Consider the following 19,097-nt stretch of genomic DNA (forward strand, 5'->3'; position numbering starts at 1 on the left):
TACATAACAATAATAGTGATCATGACATTAATACTGTTTCACAACTAAAGGGATTAAATGAAAAAGTTGTCATAAGATCACTAAGATGGTTTGTCATTTCCCTTCTGATCCATGTACAGAATACCTAACTACAGTGGTAATATCACCTCCTGGATCCACTGAAAATTAATTTACCGTTCTTAAATCACCATCCTGCACCTGGAACCCATTAAAAGGAGCAGGATTTGAGTGGAAAATGCTCTGATGAAGTCTTTTCATGCTCAAGGGGACATCTAATGACCTAAGCATCCCTTTTTAGTGATTACCTATTTTTCCTCTAAATTAGAGCTGAAAGCTAACTCTGAAAAGCCTTCACTTTTGTTGAGCAACCTGATTGCATAGCCTTTTCTCCAGGATTACTAATGGCTGCGTCTGGAAATTGTTAACCCCAAAGCACTGAACTGAGATCAGTATTAGTTTATCCTAATCCCATTTCAGCTGCCATTGTGCCGTGGCCCCCATGGGGCACGGTGCAAGGAAACTGACCCAAGCCCGTGTGCTTAACGAGAGTAACGACATTTTGCAAGAAGGGAAAAGAGCTGAGGCTCAGTGGGAGGAGGAACGGTGCCATGGATGAAACAAACTGACAACAACAATTTGTTAGATTCATTTTGTTGACTTTTTTCATCATCTCCGCTTAATCCCACTGAGAGGGGAGCTGTGCACGCCATAATGGAAACAATCCTTCTTCTCATTGGGGTCTGTTGTATCATCATGCTTCTGCTAAAGCCACAAAGGCCCAAGAATTTCCCACCAGGTCCGGAGCCGCTTCCAGTATTTGGGAATGTTCTGCAGCTGAGCATGAAGAACCCGGTGAGAGACCTTGAGGAGGTACGGTGTGTTGCCTTAGTCTGGATTTACAGGCGAAGAGTTAGTGTGCGATGTGTCTGTTTACAGTGTGCATCATGGTGTGGTTTATGTGTCTGTAATGTATCGTGGTTCCTAGTTGTCTGGGCGTTACGGAAAAGTGTACAGCCTGTTCCTGGGTTGGAGGCCGGCGGTGGTGATCCACGGCCTGCAGGCTGTCAGGGAGGCTCTGGTGACTCGGGCTGTGGACTTTGCTGGACGACCACAAGGCATGATGATCAACCATGTGACTGAGAACAAAGGTGTGCTTCACTTTCCTGTGTGCCCTTAAACAGTACAGCGTGATTTAAAGGTTACCGGTGATGTTTTTATGCAGAGTCTTTCACAGAAATCGTGCTGACCTGCAGCCGCGCGCTTCTGGCTTTTTTGGATTGAGTAATGCTTGCAGCAGATTACCACAGCGATTATGAAACAACCTGGCTTAGACGGTGTGTCACCACAAAATACACAAGCAACACACAGAAATCAAAATGACTTTGGACTGTGAAAGAAGGGTTGTGCTTGACAGACGGTCATCATGCCAAACATCCATCTTGCTTTTTTAATGTTATATTCAACATCGAGTGTCCTATTAAACAATTATAAAGGAATTAATGATGTGACTTGGAACGCCATGGCTCACTATTTCAATTATTATTATTATTTTTTTTAATTATTATTATTTTTTATTACAAGCAGTGGTCAAGTCACAACCTCTATTCTACCTCCTCTTGATTCCTTCCCACTGTCTGCCTCACACCTCCCCAACACCACTGTGTTCCCATTAATGCAGACTGGGAAAGTTCCCAGAAGACCCAGCTCCCAGTACACAGATGATCACATAGACAGAGAGGTGGACTGACTGACGGACAGACATACAGATATATAGGCAGATAAAATCAGTCTGTAGGTAATTAGATAAACCCAGGGCAATCAAATGGGATGCTGTAAGCATTATGGTGGATCACAAAATGATATTAATCAACAATAACAAAAAATAACTTTAATAGTAATTATAATAACCATAGCAATAATAATGATAGTAGTAGCTAGTTAAAGGAATACCAGATGTCATTAAGGGGGAAAAAACTAATGGTGCACCTGCAGTGTTTATACTCAGGCAATTTAAAATGCACAAAATTAAATTAAACAGCATCTTAATCACATTAACAAGAGTAATTGCAATTCATGACCTTCACCCCAGGGGGCTCAACATGGAGCTACAGCTAATGGAAACTCAAGTGAAAGTCTAAACCTCTCTCCACGTTCTTATCAGTTTCTAACTAATCCAATTCAGCAGCATGTCTCCTGCTCTCTCTCAGCCATTGGTTGTCTTGGTGGCTGATTCAAACAGGTCACCCACTGCCCAAAACCAACCACAGTCACCTGACTGTCCCGACCTGTCCAGACCTGTCCAGACCTGTCCCGCCAGAGCACCCTGACCCTCCTGGGCAAGTCATGCTCAAATTTGCTTTTTTCCCCTTGCGCCATGGAGGTCACACCGAAATAAACCGCTAATAAACTCTACTTGCGAATGCTTTTGTAACATGAAATATAGTTGTGGATTTCAGCCGAGCAATGCAAATAAGGTGAGATTTTTAGGAGTAAGTCCAGGCACATTTGTGAATTGCTAACAAATACGTAACACAGTAGACGGAGAATCTGAGAAGTAATCAATTTTTTTTTTTAGATAATTTTCTGTCAGTTTTCAAGTTTTTGCATTTCTTTTTTTTTATTAACAGTCCAGTATTTTTATTTATTTATTTATTTATTTTTACATATTTTGTACCCATTTTTGCCCATTTGTTAATTGCTTTTTTTTTTCTCTTGTTTTTGAAAGAAATCAAGTGAATTTGCCTGTGTCTCTGATCTGAGGCTTGGCCAAAGTCTGCAAATTGAAAATCTGTCTTTCACTTTATACTTTCCCATAACAAAAGTTCTTAAAGTCATAAACCCTTGTTGACAAGCAGGACAGAATTGTTGTGGTCTTGAGATAAAAACGGCAAATCACAAAGCATCCCCCGGTAACACCAGCGCCCTGTGGAGAATTTCTGGGACAGCTCCAGTCAGGCACAAAGTATCAAATCAGAGGAAATTCTCATGAAAATGGAGACGTCTGGTCACCCTACACAAAAACCAAGTGCTGAAGTTGCTTTTTGAGCTTGACTATATCACCCTCCCCCCCTCCCTCAGGGCTGATCATGGGTAACTATGGAGCTGTGTGGCGAGAACACAGAAGATTTGCTCTGGCCACCATGAAAAACTTTGGCCTTGGGAAAAGATCCATGGAGGAAAGGATCCTGGAGGAGACCACTCACATCTGTAACTGCCTGGAGAAGAGCCAAGGTAAATAAGCCATTGAATCCAATGTAAGGTTCAATTAACATTCAATTATTTATTTAATTGTGTAAATTAATGATGAATTGATCTTCATGTTTTTTTTTTGTCAGGCAGGCCGGTGGATCCTCTGTCTTTGATCCACAGTGCTGCGTCCAACATCATCTGCTCTGTCCTTTTTGGGCAGCGCTATGACTACAACGACGACGTGCTCGCCTTTATTATCAACAGCTTCAAGGAAAACGCACAGATCGCCAATGGAGCCTGGGCTGCGGTGAGTTCACTTGGAACAAACGCTCTGTCCGGGAGGAGGATTCTGTAACCCACACGACTCTGTTTGTTTCCACAGATTTATGATACGTTTCCTCTCCTGAGACGGTTGCCGCTGCCCTTTCAGAAGGTCTTCAAGAACTACAGAGATTTGAAGATGCACACTCAGGCCATAGTGGAGCAGCACAAACACACGCGCGTTCCTGGAAAGCCTCGCGATGTTGTCGACTGCTATCTGGACGAGATGGACAAGGTTTTGTGTGCTTTTGAGAAGGATTAAAATGATCTTAATTCTTGTTTTTTACTGTAACTGCTCATGCTTATCAATAATAACTAACTAATGCACCCTTATTTAAAGGGAGAGTTCACCTATTATGAAAAAAAAAGATATTATTTCATTTCCCCCAAGCTGTTATGTAGGACAGTACCATCTTCCTCTCATTGTTACTCAGTGCTGGATACTGGCTGGTGAAATGTGAAATAATATCTCATTTTTCACAACAGGGGAAACTATCTCTTTAAGCCTGTATGCGATCTGGAAAAAAATAAGGTGTAAGACTGTCTGCTCCGTGCCAACATCTCTCCTAGAGGGCACCAGATGGTGGCTTGCTGGATGAGGAGAGGCTGGTGATGCTGCTGCTGGACCTCCACTTTGCTGGGACTGACACCAGCTCCAACAGCATCCTCTCTGCCATTCTCTACCTGGCCACACACAGTCACATACAGGGTGAGCTGGCTGCAGGCGCCACCTCTCACTATTAATTTGCGCCTAATGTCAAATTTACACACACAGGAGTTTAGATGAAGACTGGCCAGTTTTTTTTCTGATGTGGGACAGAGTTTGTGTGTCGTAATAAACTGCCTTTTGTGTTTCCACATTAATGCATGTCATCATCTTTTGGTGCTGCCTTGTAAGGATAAAGGTTTAAATGAAGCATTTATTGTCTTTGCCCCTTGTCTCTGCATTTCTCTCCACTTTCTCATTCAATTTTTTTCCTCTCCGTCTTTGTGAATCGCTCTTTTCCCCTTTTTTCCTGTCTCTGTCTTGCCTCTCTTTCCCTAACCCCCTCCCACTCTCATCCTGCCTCTCTTTTTTCCTTCCCTCCAGCTCAGTGTCAGAGAGAGATAGACAGGGTCCTGGGGGAGAGTTTGAGCGTCTCATTTGAGGATCGCCACAGGATGCCCTTTCTGATGGCGACCATTCACGAAACACAGCGCCTGGCCAACATCGCTCCACTAGGGGTGTTTCATGCCACCACCAGGGATACTAAGTTGATGGGTTATGACATCCCTGAGGTAGACACAAGAACATACACACGTACACATGCACACACACACACACACACACACACACACACACACACAGAAGCATACAGGCAGCATCTGGACAATTTCTCTGAAGGTCTACATACCCAGGGTTATTAATGACATTACCAAACAGAGACATGTGTATGCATGCAGGGTAGGCAGGCACACACACACACACACACACAAACACACACACACACACACACACACACACACACACACACACACACACTCTAAGTCTGCACATGTATTTGACCTTAAGCTCTCAACATGCATGGTCATGAATTTTGCATGTATCCTTCATTTGTCATTTTTTCCCCCCTTTCCTCTTTGTTCTTATCTCTCCCTGTCTCTCCCTCTGTTCTTTTTTTTTTTTCATTTTACTCCACTGGTCTTTTGCTCCTCGTTGCTTTTCTTTATCTTTCTCTTTGGCCAAGGGCACCCTCATCATCACCAACCTTACGTCTGTGCTCTTCGAGAGCACCAGCTGGGAGCGGCCAAATGACTTCTACCCCGGCCACTTCTTAGATGAAGACGGGCAGTTTGTGAAGCCTGATGCCTTCCTGGCCTTCTCAGCTGGTAAGACATGAGTTAACATTAGTTCAGTTAGTTTAGTTGGACCATTTATTGTAAGAAATGCAATTGCGAGTCCAGCAGTGGCGCGATGATGGCAGCATGCAACACAAAAAAATAACATAAACATCCCCTCACATCAGTACAAAGCACTAAATACAGATAAAAATAGTTGTAAAACACCCATTCCACCACACCGCAGTGGTATAGCACAAGAAAAATATAAATATTACATGGTAAAAATAAATAAATAAATAGATAGATAGAGAAATAGCTTCCTGTTATACCAGTTACCATTCCATTACCTCTAAATTTCACAGGTAAAATGTCTGTCTATCTATCTCTCATATATATATTAAAACTTCACAAGCTTATTGTGCTCTTAATGAACAATAGCAGTTTATAAGATTATAGGCAGCAAGTTTCTTACACTTAGAAAGGGTTTTCTGTGTGTTCATGGTCTTTTCAAGCCTCATGTAGTTTCATGCATTCATATCAGAGGTGCTCAGTAACAGCCACAGTCTGGCACTGCGGCCCACTGAGCAGTTTTGGGGGTTAACTTTTCTAAAGGGCGTCTACCAGTGGTTATTTAGGGGGAGCAGAGCATCGCGAATGCACTTTCCCTGCAAAAGCGCTCCCGTTCAGCCTGGGGATGCGAACAGACAGCACTGTCTGGTCACAAGCCTGCTCACTTTGCCGAGTCTCATCCTTTAAGCACAGATGCATCATTTGCAGGTTCCATCAGATCTGTCATCTGTCAGCTGGAATTCAGGCAGAGATATTGTTTACAGTTTCCCCAGTAGTTTACCTAACTAAACAAACTGCACCTTAATGCTCAGCTACGCCTCGAGTTATTTCACGGGCAAATAAATTCAGCCAGGCAGGCGGAGCTGAGGTACCCCTGTCTCACAGCTTCAGCTGATCTGCAGCTTCTTGTCCGAGGCTTATGTAAGTAATGATGTGTTTGCATAACTAGTGTGTAATTATGTTAATTGTAAATAAGGCGTCAGACATTATACAACCTCCGGACAATAGTTTAATAAGGAAAGTTCTTCATCTGGGAAGAAAGCATCTGTGTAATGCAAGTGGCTTGAACTGCCAAAGAGCTTCTTCATTAGTGGCCGCCAGTAATGTCGCTCATGTGTGTTTGTATGTGTGTAAGCCATGGGAAGTGGACATGTCTTGTCTCTCCTCCTGACCATCAGGTCCTCGTGTTTGTCTTGGGGAGCTTTTGGCACGCATGGAGCTCTTCCTCATCCTGGTTTCTCTTTTGCGTCGCTTCCTGTTGGTGTGGCCCGAGGACGCTGCAAGGCCCGATCTAACACCCGTGTTTGGGGGCATCCAGTCACCGAGGCCTTACAGAGTGACTTTCAGACTGAGAGCAAAACCATGTTGAAGTCTCACAGAACAACCTCACATTAGACTCTGAGTCCGATGTGTATGTATGTTTATCCATTGTATATTTGCCTTTTCGTTCTTTAATAAAGGTGAGCCAAACTCAAGTCCCAGGAGTCTTTCAGAAGTTGATATATTCTGTCCTGTGGTTTAGCAAGAGCCTTCGTCGGCCTATGATCTTTCAAGGCTGATTTGCCATTCAATTTCATGCAAATCTCATAGCCGGCGAAATGTTTGGCCAATTAAGTGTTCAATGTACCATAACTACACAGCAGAGGGGATGCCAGTGGCAACTTATTAGACATGATCATCACAGAGCCACACGAGGGCACCAGCCGACCACTGTTTGTTATAGCAGCACAACTTGGCTGACAGGCAGCTTTTTAGTTCTTGTTGAGCTTTTTCTGCCCAGAAAGGGGTTTTCTGGGACGCGCCAAATGGAAACCAGACAATTAAATGGGATAAACATTTGCTGATATTTATTTCAGGGCCATAGTGATGCATACGTTTAACATGTGAGGATAATGTCATGTATGTGTGAGTAAGAGTGGTGGGCTTTATTGCTCCAGTGACCATGTAATTCTTGCAAATGGCTGCACGTTGACTCTTGGCTCCATTTGCTGAATAATAGAATTACATAATCATTATGGACCTTAATTGCACAGTGTAGGATTCCTATTGGATTTGTATTGTATTGTGCATAATAAGTGCAGCTGTTTAGCTTAAGGGTAAATAAAGGGCCAAAAATAGATCTATTAGAAACCATTCCCATATGGCACATGAATACAAGCCTCTGAGGCATATGCATACAGCCAGAAAGATGGTTAGATTGGCAGCAGTGGGTTGCATCTAACAAGCTATTACTCAAGAGGAAATTTTTATTGATAATCATCACTAATGCACATGTGTGCAGTAAACATTAATTAAGTGCCGTTCACGTCTCTTTTTATTGCACCAAGCTCCACTTTGCCAGCGGTAACAGCATCACCACGCTGCCTGCGCCTCGTGATGTGAAAGGTTTCTCCTATGGATTTTAGTGAAACTGACCGAGAAAGAGAGAGAGAGAAAGAGAGATGATAGATGGAGAGATAGATGAGACAGAGAGAGAGGCGGAGCAAGGCTTTTACTACGCTGTATGGTGAGGAGGTTGGTAGTGAGGAGAGTAGTAGGAGAGGGGGCTGGATGCTGACACAGTGCTGCTGGCATGACGAGCTCGCTGTAATCCTGAAGTGTCACGCATCCTGACAGAAAAAAGAAGAGGGAAAAAAAACTGTTTGGAGAGCCACGGGTAAGACAAGGGAGTTTTTTCTCATTATGCAAAATAATTAGATTATGAATTTATAGACTTATACATTTTTGATTATGTTGCAATTATTAAAACTGTAATTACAACTGATAGGGAATAATTTTCATTGTTGCACTGAAAAAATGAGTGTGTTAACAGTCTGTAGCAGCATTTATTGCCAGACCTACACCAGTGTAATCAAAAATCTGTTGTCATCATATAATTATGTTCAGAAAAGTATTAATCTGCTCTTTACTGAAAATATCCTAACCTCAGACTTTCGATGCTGTTATGCCTGATGATATTATGATGCACTGATGATGTAAATTTATCTCAGAAACATGCATGTCAGCCTAAAAAAAGTGCAAATAAAAAGGTGAGTAAACAGAATTTAGGTGGGTTTACCCTCAACTACCCTAATTATGAATTTACTCATAACTGAATATGAATTTACTTATAATTTACTTATAGCTGACCAATCCATTTTATTAGTGCAGGCTTATTTACATCAAGGACACTTGTAGCTCTCATATTATTTAGTAAAGTAGTTGTGTTTACTGTATCCCCACTTACAGCAGTGATTTGTGAATACTGGCTGTACAACATGGTAAATTAATGTGTCTCCCAACTGCAAAAGAGTGTGTCTCTGAGTGTACAAGGAGACAACAAGGGCTGTCTTTGGTCCCCCGCATCTCCTTGTTCCAGAGTAACCTTCATTACGCAGTGTGAAGGGGCATGCAGGCATGGCGGCTCACTGGCTAACACACAGTGGCAGCAGTCAAGTCAAAGCTAAGGAGGAGGGGAGCAGGAGAGAAGAAAGAGTGGGACGGACAGAGTTATCATGTGCTTGTGTTTTATCGATTTGCAGTGCTCTGTCACTTTTTAAAATTTGCTCTATCATCCATGGGCTCCAAACGCAGCTATAGCTTATTGACCAACTCTCCTTTCCCATGCTCCCTCTAATTCCCTCTGAGTGTCCCTTTTTACCCCCAATGAGCCTTATTGACTGCAGTTTGTGTATGCATCCCTGCATCCTCTGTGTATGTGTATGTGTGTGTGTGTGTGTGTGTGTGTGTGTGTGTGTGTGTGGGTGGGTGGGTGGGTGGATGGTGGATTATATAGGTTGCTGAGTGCTCAGGTGCTGACTGGTGTGGGTATGGTGCTGACCCACGCCTACTCAACACCCCTGTTTTGCTGAACTCAAAGGAAATTCCTCCCACTTTAGGGTTTTCCCATGCAGTGGGCGAATATTGATCAATCTTTAAAAAAAAACAAAGAAAAAAGAAAGGTGGTCAGCTGGAATAATCCTGCTTTCGCCGTATTTTCATCTCTTGTAAACTCTTCAACTCTCATTAAAGGCAGCTTGGAGGCTGTCGAGGCTGAAGACTTGAAGTAAGGTCATTTTAAGATCATTACTCCTAATGAGATACGGACTTCGTTAATCGAAAGTGATTTCGCTCATTTGCTCATATGACCACAATTTATGCTCTGCTTTGTTTTATTTCAGGTTTTTTAAAATATATATATACATATATACAGCCTCAGCCCAACTAAGCTTCTATTTAGGTCCCATTTCTCAGCAGGAAATTGAAATTTTTAAGTTGTACAACTGTCTTGGTCAGGCAGGGCACATCCTTTTAAGCCTCCCTGTTTTGCCCAACTTTATAGGAAATATACAGACATACAGTGGGATACCCCACAACATGCAACATCAGAGAGAAGGAACCAAATTACCCAATATCTGCTAAAAGTCTTATTGAAATTATTAAAATTCATTGCTAAAATTATTATCGATTACTTCTAAGATTGACTCACTAAAAATAATCTATATTACAGCTGTGAGGGTCATAAAGGAACAAGCTGAAAAAAAACCCCTGCACATTTTCCCCATCACTGTGGGTGTCTTGTGTTTGTAAGAGTAAATAAGGTGACTGGGAGACTGAGGACATCCTTTGTCATTAAACATGTTGTAATTAATAGCTACAACACACCCATACGCACAGGCACACACACACCTACTGTGTTCAATTATACTCAGCTGAAGAGAAAAAGGACAGTTCCCTTCTATTTTTCATCCATTGTGTTTGACCGCCTGTCCAGCTTACGCGTGTGAAATTGTCCCTCTGATCGTAAAATGGTGTCAGGGTTAGGGTCAACTCCATCTCAGCCTAATCCATTTAAGCAGTCCATTGAAATTCATGAATTGGTCATTTCCCATTACTCCCACTGAGGGCTTTTTCACTTGGTTTCTTTTATTGGGAGCATTTTCCCATTTGGACGGAAATGTACAGTTATTGGCTTTCCTCCTGTGCAGCTGAGGCATTATCATGCACCGATCAGGGTTTCTCTGTCACTCAATGCAGTGAGAATAGGACAAGTGCTTAGGAAATCCACTGCGATCAGAGGTGACTGACAAGCGGCATCTCATCATGCACGTGTGTGTGCATTAAAACAGATGTGTGTCTGTGTGCTGACAGCTGAAAACAGAACACACACTGCTGATTCGCTGCGATGTGTGCATGTCTCCCATCTCAGGATTAACTGAAACACAGGCTTTGGTGTAAGAGAATTCCCTGCCACCGAAAGTAATCTGCAGTAATAATAGCAACAAAGTCAGCAAACGCGGATGGCTTAGTTGATTCCAAGTTGCACGTCCTGATGTTGGAAAGAGAGCGTTTCTGTTTGAACGTGCACTGAAATGCAGCAGCTCCAGACCGCAGGGGAGCGAGATGCCAGTTGCTGACAGTGAGGTGGCGCTGTTCAGGGATTTGAGGGTGATGGTGGTGAGGGGGGGCTGGCATGGGACATGGTATAGGTGCAAGAGTGAAAATGGACCAATCAGCACCTTATGTCAGATGACTACCCAGGGAGTGACGGTTGCCCGGCTTGTGACCTTCTTTCTCTCCTTCAGATTTCTGTCTCCTCACACAGTTTGCAACCAGCCTCTTCATCAGAAAGTCATATGAAACACAAAACCCAATGTTGTGCCCTCTCTCAAGCACATAAAAATGAAAGTTAGATAAAAGGAGACAAACAGACAGACAGACAGAGAGCGCATAAATCATCCCAAAGTTTGTGCTGTTTTGCCCTGTGCAGGGGACTCAGTGCTGCCCCCGGTGCATGCACAGAGTGCGTGCATTTGTATTTGTGTGTGCATGAGAGGGAAAGAGAGACAGAGAGAGACTGTAATTCTCAGCCACCACTCACCATATGGATATTTACTCTCTTGATTGTTGTTTTGTTATGCACAGCACACACACAGACGGTCATATGGCTGCAGCAAATGTAAAGGAAAACAGATCATTTTTGTCTTTTCCTCACCTCCTCTGCGTGTTAAAGGGAAACTGAAGTCTCCATCCTTGCCTCTTGTCTGTCCCGTCTATTCCTGTTTTTTGAGTAAAGAATAATATACAAATATAACACAGATTTTTTTTTTTTTTTTAGCATGCATTTAAATAGACTAGAGTAGATTTATTTTTATTGATCCCCCGAAAGGGAAATTCAAAAAGACATAGCAGCATTAGCAGTAATTTAACATCAAAGCAAGAAATACAATAAATACAATAATTTAGAAATACAATAATTTAAGAACAGGAAATAAAATAGAAATTGGAATAGTTACATACCCCAAACCCAAATGCGAATTTTTATTAAAAAAAAAAAAAAAAAGCGCGCTTGTGATGAGATACATGGCGTGCATTTCCACTGATTGCACATCTGCAGACACGTGTGAGCATGCACGTATGTGTCATCTCAGCGCTTCCCTCCTGCATCCCTTCAACCTACTTTTGTGTGATATGTTCTGAAAGCCATTTAGTTTTTCCCTCTAAACATGTTTTCTGTCTTGTCACCTCCCCGCATGCGGTGAGAAGCTTTTTCTCCTGCAAACGCGGTGACGTCAAGGCTTTCAGCTGACTGGATCGAAGACCTGAGGTTTCTCTGGTATCTGTGCCCGGCTTCACTGTGATAGCATCAAACAGGGGCTTGTGTGTGTGTGTGTGTGTGTGTGTGTGTGTTTGTATATACAAAGGTAAAGGGTCCCTGGAGAGTTATCAGACAGGGGATAAAGTAGGCGGTGATGGGTCTGTGTGAGTACAGAGCTAAGCTGCATAAGCTGCTTCCTCACCACTCTGATAAACCTTACTGGGGGAGTAAAGAGAAAGTAAGGGAGACGAATGGAAGGACGGGTGAGGATGGATGATAAATGGGCGGATGGATGAATACATTGAGCTTTTGTGGAGATTGATGGCGGGCAAGTTGGAAGATTGATGTCGGGACGGGATCTCTGTTGTACGGGTTTGAAAAGTGACAGCTGGGTGGACGAGGGGGGAGCGGGTGGGAGTGTGAGGGAGGGGACAGGATGGTGAAAGGAGGGAAGTTGGGTTGCGGGAGGGATGGCGAATAGACGAGGGTGTGTGGGTGTGCTGAAATGTTCCACTCTAATTCAGATGGGAGGGTTTGCACTCCTTGGGGAATGTTCTGTGTACCGTAAATAACCGGGATGCTTCTGTTGTCATGGATGAGGTTGCTTGAGCGAGGTTTCCTGAGATGACTTACTTCTCCTGAAATCTAGGGGCCGACCCGATTCCCTTGAGCTCATGACTCGTGGCCATAAAGTGGAAAAGAGTGTGATCACCCAAGCAAAGACATTTCTGCTGCATCTAAATTAGTACATTTTTGCCCTTAACCCCAGATGACCCCAATCTCAATGAATGGAGTAAAGCTTTTTTTGCCATTCCTGCCTGAATTATCTATACTATTAAATTCGATTTATTATTCCACAATATATATCATGTTGACACAATGCAAACGTAAGCACAGATTTAATCCTCTTGCTCTGCAAACATGAATTTTACTACATCTCATGATACAATAAGAACGGGGAAAAAACAGTCTGAAGAAGGAAGGCCTCTCGGCGTAAGAGGAAACACAGGAGAATGACGCAATCTGTCAGAGTTTTCCTCCCCGCAGCGCGTATACACACTCTCCCGCAGTATGTATGCTTGCTTGCTCGCGCGCTGGCACGAAATGCTTGTGTGAGTTTCTGTGTGTGTGGCCCCGCAGCTCTTAGTCAGCCCACATAGTCTCGTGGAGCTAAAATGCCTTGGTTTCCTTTTACTTCACGTCAATTTGCAATGCTTGTCCCAGAGCCACTGACCGTCTGTGACAGGTCCTCTCTCTCTCAGTGCACTGGGTCTGTGTGTGTGTGTGTGTGTGTGTGTGTGTGTGTGTGTGTGTGTGTGTGTGTGTGTGTGTGTGTGTGTGTGTGTGAAAGAGAGTAAGAGAGTGAGAGAGCAAAATAAAAAAGAATGGGTGCACATTTTTTATGTGTCAATTTGTATTACTGTTAGTAACAGGTCATTTAAGGTTTTTATGGGAAAAGACCTATTTCTCTGCGTTTGAGGGAGAGACAGTCTGAGTGTAGAGAGAGAGACAGGCAGGCAAACAGATAGACAGGAAGGCATGAAGGACACAGAGGAGCAATACTTGTCAGAGAGCACATGTGGGAACACTTAATAATGTAAACTGATAGTTAATTAAACTTAAGTTAATAATCATATTACTGTTAACAAATGATGAGATGATAATTAATGATGTTTATTTATTACACAGTAAACTATTTATTAACAGGTATTTGTTAATGACTACCGTAAGATATGTAAACCTTTAAGAAAGCGTTTGTAAAATATCTACAAATATAGCGTAGATAGGTGGACCAGATATTATATAACACTTTGTTGATGGGTAATAACTGGTTCATAAACCATCTATGAACATAGATATTTTTAATTAAACTGATGAAGCTTTTAACTTCAAATCAACTTTCAACTGCTTTCATTAACTAATTATTATCAAGTCATAGTTGCAACCTTACAATAGCCAAATAATGTTTATAGATGGTTTATAAGCCAGTTATTACCCATTGACAAAGTGTTATAAAATATCTGGTCCGTCTATCAGTGTAATGTTTGTAGATGTTTAAAAATGTTTAACATGTGATAATGTGTGCAACAATAAAGTATGAATGAATAGCTTACTGTGTAATAAGTAAAAATTATTAATTATGATTTAATTGTTTGTTAATTGTAATACAACTATTAACTTATCAATTTTATTGATGATGGCTTCAAATTCACCCTCAGACAGCAGAGGTGAAAATTTTATTCTTTTGGACCAGAACAATAACTTACTTTTTTATTTATCTATTTTATTCTTATTAGTTTTTGTTTGTTTGTTTGTTTGTTTGTTTGTTTGTTTGTTTTTACATTGTTCGTCCCCTCTCTCTAAGACCAAAAACATCCCTAATCTAACTTTTCCCCGGCGTTAGCCTGTGAGGACACCATCCAGGCTGTGATCCTTGTGATGTCTGTAAAAACAGCTGAGAGTCTATATAGGTGATAATTGCCCTGTGATATTCATCCCTCCAGCGCTGATCGTTCACTTCACAAGTTCACACGTGCAAACTCATGTCTGCACACAAGAGCTCCTGCTCCCTGGAGGTCGTTCCGGCCGGCTCATGTCATAAGACAGGTGTAAATCAAGCCAGGCTGCTTGCAGTGACAGACGTCCTTGGTGTGGGTCATGGAGGAGGAGCTCTGTCACCGTGGCCTTCTCAATCAGGAAGCCTTATTACCGCACTCGATCATCTTTCATAACGTGCTCATCTCTAATAGCAGCTCTCATGCAAGGAGAGTGAGACGCTGTCCATTGGTCGTGAAGGAAAAGCTGTTTTCACTCCTTATGTTGCGTTGACCACCTGAGGTCAACCTAAAATTTAAGCAGGAAGGGGAACTGCTATGCTTGGTTTGATAAGGATGCTGAGAAAAATTTAGTAAGCATGACCAGCAAAGAAATTCACAGTACTATTACAGCAAATGAGAGAAACAATAGAAATGCAAGTTTATTTTTTAAATTTTTATTTATTTATTTATTTTATATTTATTTTTAAATGTATTAATTTTTTCAAATTTAAATTACTTTAATTTAAAAAAATATAAATATTTTTGCAGAAAATTTTCCCCAAATTTTAGGGGCAAATGCCTTCATTCAGTATTGAATGAAGTCACCTTTGACATCATTCAATACTGAAACACAGTCAGGTTACACATCTGAGCAAAGCTCAATAACATAAGCTGGAGCTATTTGGTCCTTTAAAAAGTAATCAATAAAATGAATACTAAAGTCACATGAAAGCCAATATAAGGTAGTCAAATTGAGTGTAATATGATCTCTCCTTTCAGCTCTAGTTATATCCAAGTTGCTCCAATTGGAACATGTTACAACAAGGAGCTTTGCAGTTTTGTAAAAAAAAAAAAAAAAAAAAAAAAAATCTCATCTCCCATCTCATTGTCTGAATAGAACAGAATAGAAAAGAATGCCTTTATTGTCATTGCATAGCTGTACAATGAAATTTGCTACATCTCCTGAGTGGCGCATACACACACACACACACACACACACACTGCATATTTAAAACAACAAGAATCTCCTCCACCTCCTCATCAAGCTGCAGCCGCTCTTTATTTTTGCCTTCGGACAGTAACACACAGACTTTCACATGGTTCACTTCCTGATGGTCTCCCTCCACTGTCTCTGTGTGTTTTCGTTGGTCTCTCTGTAGCTGATTGTGTGTTCTCCCTCTCAAAACACACAGTCTGTCTCTGCTAACCCTCGCTTGCTTCCTTGGCTAAGGTTTCTTTGAGATGTCAAAATTTAAACATGTTTTTGCTAATCTTTTCCTAAATCTTTACCTACCTTTTATCCATCCACTGTTTTCCATTCATTAGTTTTTTCAAAGTAGCAGCGCCGTTGTGTTTTGCTGATTTGAAATTGGGCGGAGCGAAACGGTCCTTCCACCAGTGAAAATAGTCCCTGGGGAAATGTTTGCTTTACACAGCCACTTATCATTTCTGTGGTTTATGAACGGTGACGACTTTGTTCGCCACAGAAGCAGAACATTATAAGGTGGTTGTTTCAGCCAAAAACTCAAATTTGAAAATGAAGGGATTTTGATTATAAGTTGTGAAATCTTTAGCACAGCCACATGATTTACACAATAGTTTGCTGCAATTTAAAAGGCGGGTAAACTGTAGTAAACAGGCCAAACATTCAAAATCACTGGTGTGGTCCTCAGGTTATTATGAAGCGTATGTCATGTAATTTATAGATTAAACATTTTTCATTGCTGTGCTGATGTTGGAAACAGTTATGAGCAATGTGATGCAAGAGGAATAATAATCCTTATACAGTAGATCATTTTTTTTTTTTTTTTCATTCTGACTCTGGCTGAAATAAGACGATTGCCCATGATGAGCTGTCGTGCGATGATATCAGTGTTATCAGGTGTGCACAGCCTTGAGATACAAGTGATGGACATGAGGTGATTTGGGGGAGGCGGGGGCGGGGGTGTCGAGGGGTCAGATGGGCTGGAACAAGGGCTGCTATTGATGCGCTGTCATGTGTAAGTGGTTTATGTCCTCTTCACTGGATGACATTGAGAGGCAGAGAGGGGTGTCATGTCCCCGTTGCTGCACAGCTCCAATGCACATTGATCGACTGTAAGGCAATGGCTGCTCAGGTCAACAGCCCGTTCAATACTGGATATGTGTGTGCACGTGAGCATGTGTGTGTGGGGGGGTGGGGGGACAGAGAGAGAGAGAGAGAGAGAGAGAGGGTTACTAAGCATGATTGTAATCCACAGCTACTACTCCTTGGACATTACCTTTTATTAAGGTCTTCACCTCTGATAATCACTTTTGTATCTGATAAAGTTGTGTGTGCATGTGTGTGTGTGTGTGTGCATTAATTCAGATTATCGTGCAAGTAAAACTAATCTAAAATCCAATCTCCTTCATTGTTTTGTTATTCACATCCCATCTATCTGTCATTTCCACATTGTCTGGGTTTAATTCCAGTGATGTGATGCCTAGTGACAATGTGTGTGCGTGTGTGTGTGTGCGCATGTGTGTGTGTGTGTGTGTGTGTGTGTGTGTGTAATCCTTTGAGTGGTGAGTCATGGACCGAAAGTGTCTGCCATTCCAGAAGGTTCCTTTTCTTAGTGACTCCCCTCCCGTTCGCTCTCACTCCTAGCCCCCCGGGGTTTGCACACACACAACTCACACACACATACACACACACACACACACACACACATCAGTCAGATTTCCACATTGTCCACAATGACAGCAACCCCTGACATTTACAATCATCGGGGACAGGACATTTTTGAGACCGAAACAGTGAAGGAAAGAGGAGAGAGGGAAGAGAGAGTCAAGGAAGGGCGCTGAGCCATAATAAATCAGAAGGACTTTAAAACTATTCTTACTCAGCACTTTTATGAAGATCTGAGACAGTCGTGCAGTGTGTTATATCTTTCGTATCGATTCTGCAGACCACAAAAGGCAAGGCGAAATGATACAACACAGACTGTTGGTGGAAATTAAGACAGCAACACAATATGTGTAGGTCAGACAAGCCGGCACTAATATGGAGATCACCAGAGGAAAGTGCAGATGTTTCCGCTTGTGTTACATAGAGAAAACGAAAATGAGCCAGCTGACAGTCTGCAGGACCCGTTAGTCAGGGAGGCACAGACGGTCTGTGCTGCCTGGCTGGACCTGAGCCGAGGAGCTGAGGTCATGCTGCCGCGTTTCTCCTCCAAACAGCATCCTCATCAGGAGATAATGAGAGTGCCTCTCCTCGGTGTAAATATCTCCAGGCATGCACACTGTTAACCGGAGTTCAATATCCTGCTCCAGCTATCGAGTTTGCTTTACACAACTCGCAGCCCATCACATCTCGGGCCCTATTTTTGTGAATCACACACAGGATCTAGTCCAAGTTCATGCCAGAGGTGATGCACCTGCTGGATAATTGCAAAAGAGAGTGGAGAGGAGGAATAAGTAGCTGTGGAGGAGGGCTGGCGTCAGTCACCGCTGATTAAATGAGCTGCCCTCGTTGCTTTTGAAAGCAGTTCTGCATCACTGACAAATTTGTAATGGATGACATGAGTCCAAAGTGGCAAAACCTTCTCATTGTCCAGGAGGAACAGAGCCACGAGGCATAACACAAATATTTTTTGTGGAGAGAGTGTCCCTTTTTAAGCTTTTGAAAGCAGAGAGCATTCACTTGATTTCTTTCAAAAACATAACATGTTATGTTTGAAATTAAATGAAAGTTGCCACAAAATTAACTCAAAAATTGAAAACAAATTTGCAGGAAAATTACCATGAAATTGCCACAAAAAATTAAATAAAATGAATCACAAAAATGGGGGAAAAAGTAAAAATTACAAGAAAATTATGAATAAATGAGTAAAGTAATACAAGAAAACTACATTTATAACCATTAGAAATATATATTTAACATTACATTACAAGACAAATACCCTGAAATTACCGCAAATTTTTTAAAAAAGTAGATAAATCATAAGAAAAAAATACGAAAACATGCATTTGAAGCCACATTAAGGAAAAGTACATGCTTGCTTTTTGTTGCTTGTTATTTTTGGCTGGATTGACTGCACAGCACAGCGAGCGCTCGGCCCTGTCATGACTGAATGACTGAGAAATCAAAGTTACACGACTGGTCGACTGTGTGATGGACCACCCCTGCTTCTGTTCTGACGATGAAAATATATTGGCACTGTTAAATGTTAAATTAATCAGGGTTGTAAATCTGCTGTCCAGTACAGCTGCAGCTGCGATGTTTTGGCAGTAAAATGACCCCTCGCGATGTGAGAGTCATCACTGTGCATCTTCTTTCCACCACACAAATTACAGCGAACTTGATCTTATTTCCTGGCTTGAGCGTTCTATGTTTCTGTATCGGCCCGAATAATCTCCTCCTCTCCTCTATTTCACCCCCTTGCTGCATCAACTTTATAAACAGATAAACGTCTCCAAATTTAAGGTCAGTCGTGCGAGAGTCTCTGTCGCTGCAATCGGCACTGCAGTGACACAAAACGTTCATTCAAAGCAGCCTTGACGCTCAAAGTCTGCAGCTTCACCACATTTTCAAATTGGAATTCGGAGACAAAATAATC

General features: G+C 42.0%; 2 protein-coding genes across 2 annotated transcripts in view; both read left to right on the forward strand.

Moving 5' to 3' along the window:
• The first annotated feature begins 493 nt into the window (after positions 1 to 493).
• Positions 494 to 6,875, forward strand: LOC115368810 (cytochrome P450 2D15-like). Its single transcript, XM_030065170.1, has 9 exons — positions 494 to 870; positions 986 to 1,148; positions 3,079 to 3,231; positions 3,336 to 3,496; positions 3,572 to 3,745; positions 4,081 to 4,219; positions 4,601 to 4,788; positions 5,238 to 5,379; positions 6,579 to 6,875. Exons 1-9 carry the CDS (start codon positions 712 to 714, stop codon positions 6,767 to 6,769), a joined length of 1,470 nt encoding a protein of 489 aa, XP_029921030.1. The 5' UTR covers positions 494 to 711; the 3' UTR covers positions 6,770 to 6,875.
• Positions 6,876 to 7,304: 429 nt separating this feature from the next.
• Positions 7,305 to 19,097, forward strand: part of rph3aa (rabphilin 3A homolog (mouse), a) — a 28,371-nt gene continuing 16,578 nt past the window's right edge. The window contains exon 1 of the mRNA XM_030066132.1: positions 7,305 to 8,056. The gene's annotated coding sequence lies outside the window, so the exon portion shown is untranslated. The remainder of the gene's footprint in view (positions 8,057 to 19,097) is intronic.

This window comes from Myripristis murdjan, chromosome 12 (assembly GCF_902150065.1).
Source record: "Myripristis murdjan chromosome 12, fMyrMur1.1, whole genome shotgun sequence".
Classification (NCBI taxonomy): domain Eukaryota; kingdom Metazoa; phylum Chordata; class Actinopteri; order Holocentriformes; family Holocentridae; genus Myripristis; species Myripristis murdjan.

Coding starts and splice junctions, on each gene's coding strand:
- LOC115368810 (XM_030065170.1), top strand. CDS start 712: ATGGAAACAATCCTTCTTCTCATTGGGGTCTGTTGTATCATCATGCTT. Junction 3,746..4,080: donor ATCTGGACGAGATGGACAAG/GTTTTGTGTGCT, acceptor CATCTCTCCTAG/AGGGCACCAGATGGTGGCTT. Junction 5,380..6,578: donor CTTCCTGGCCTTCTCAGCTG/GTAAGACATGAG, acceptor CCTGACCATCAG/GTCCTCGTGTTTGTCTTGGG.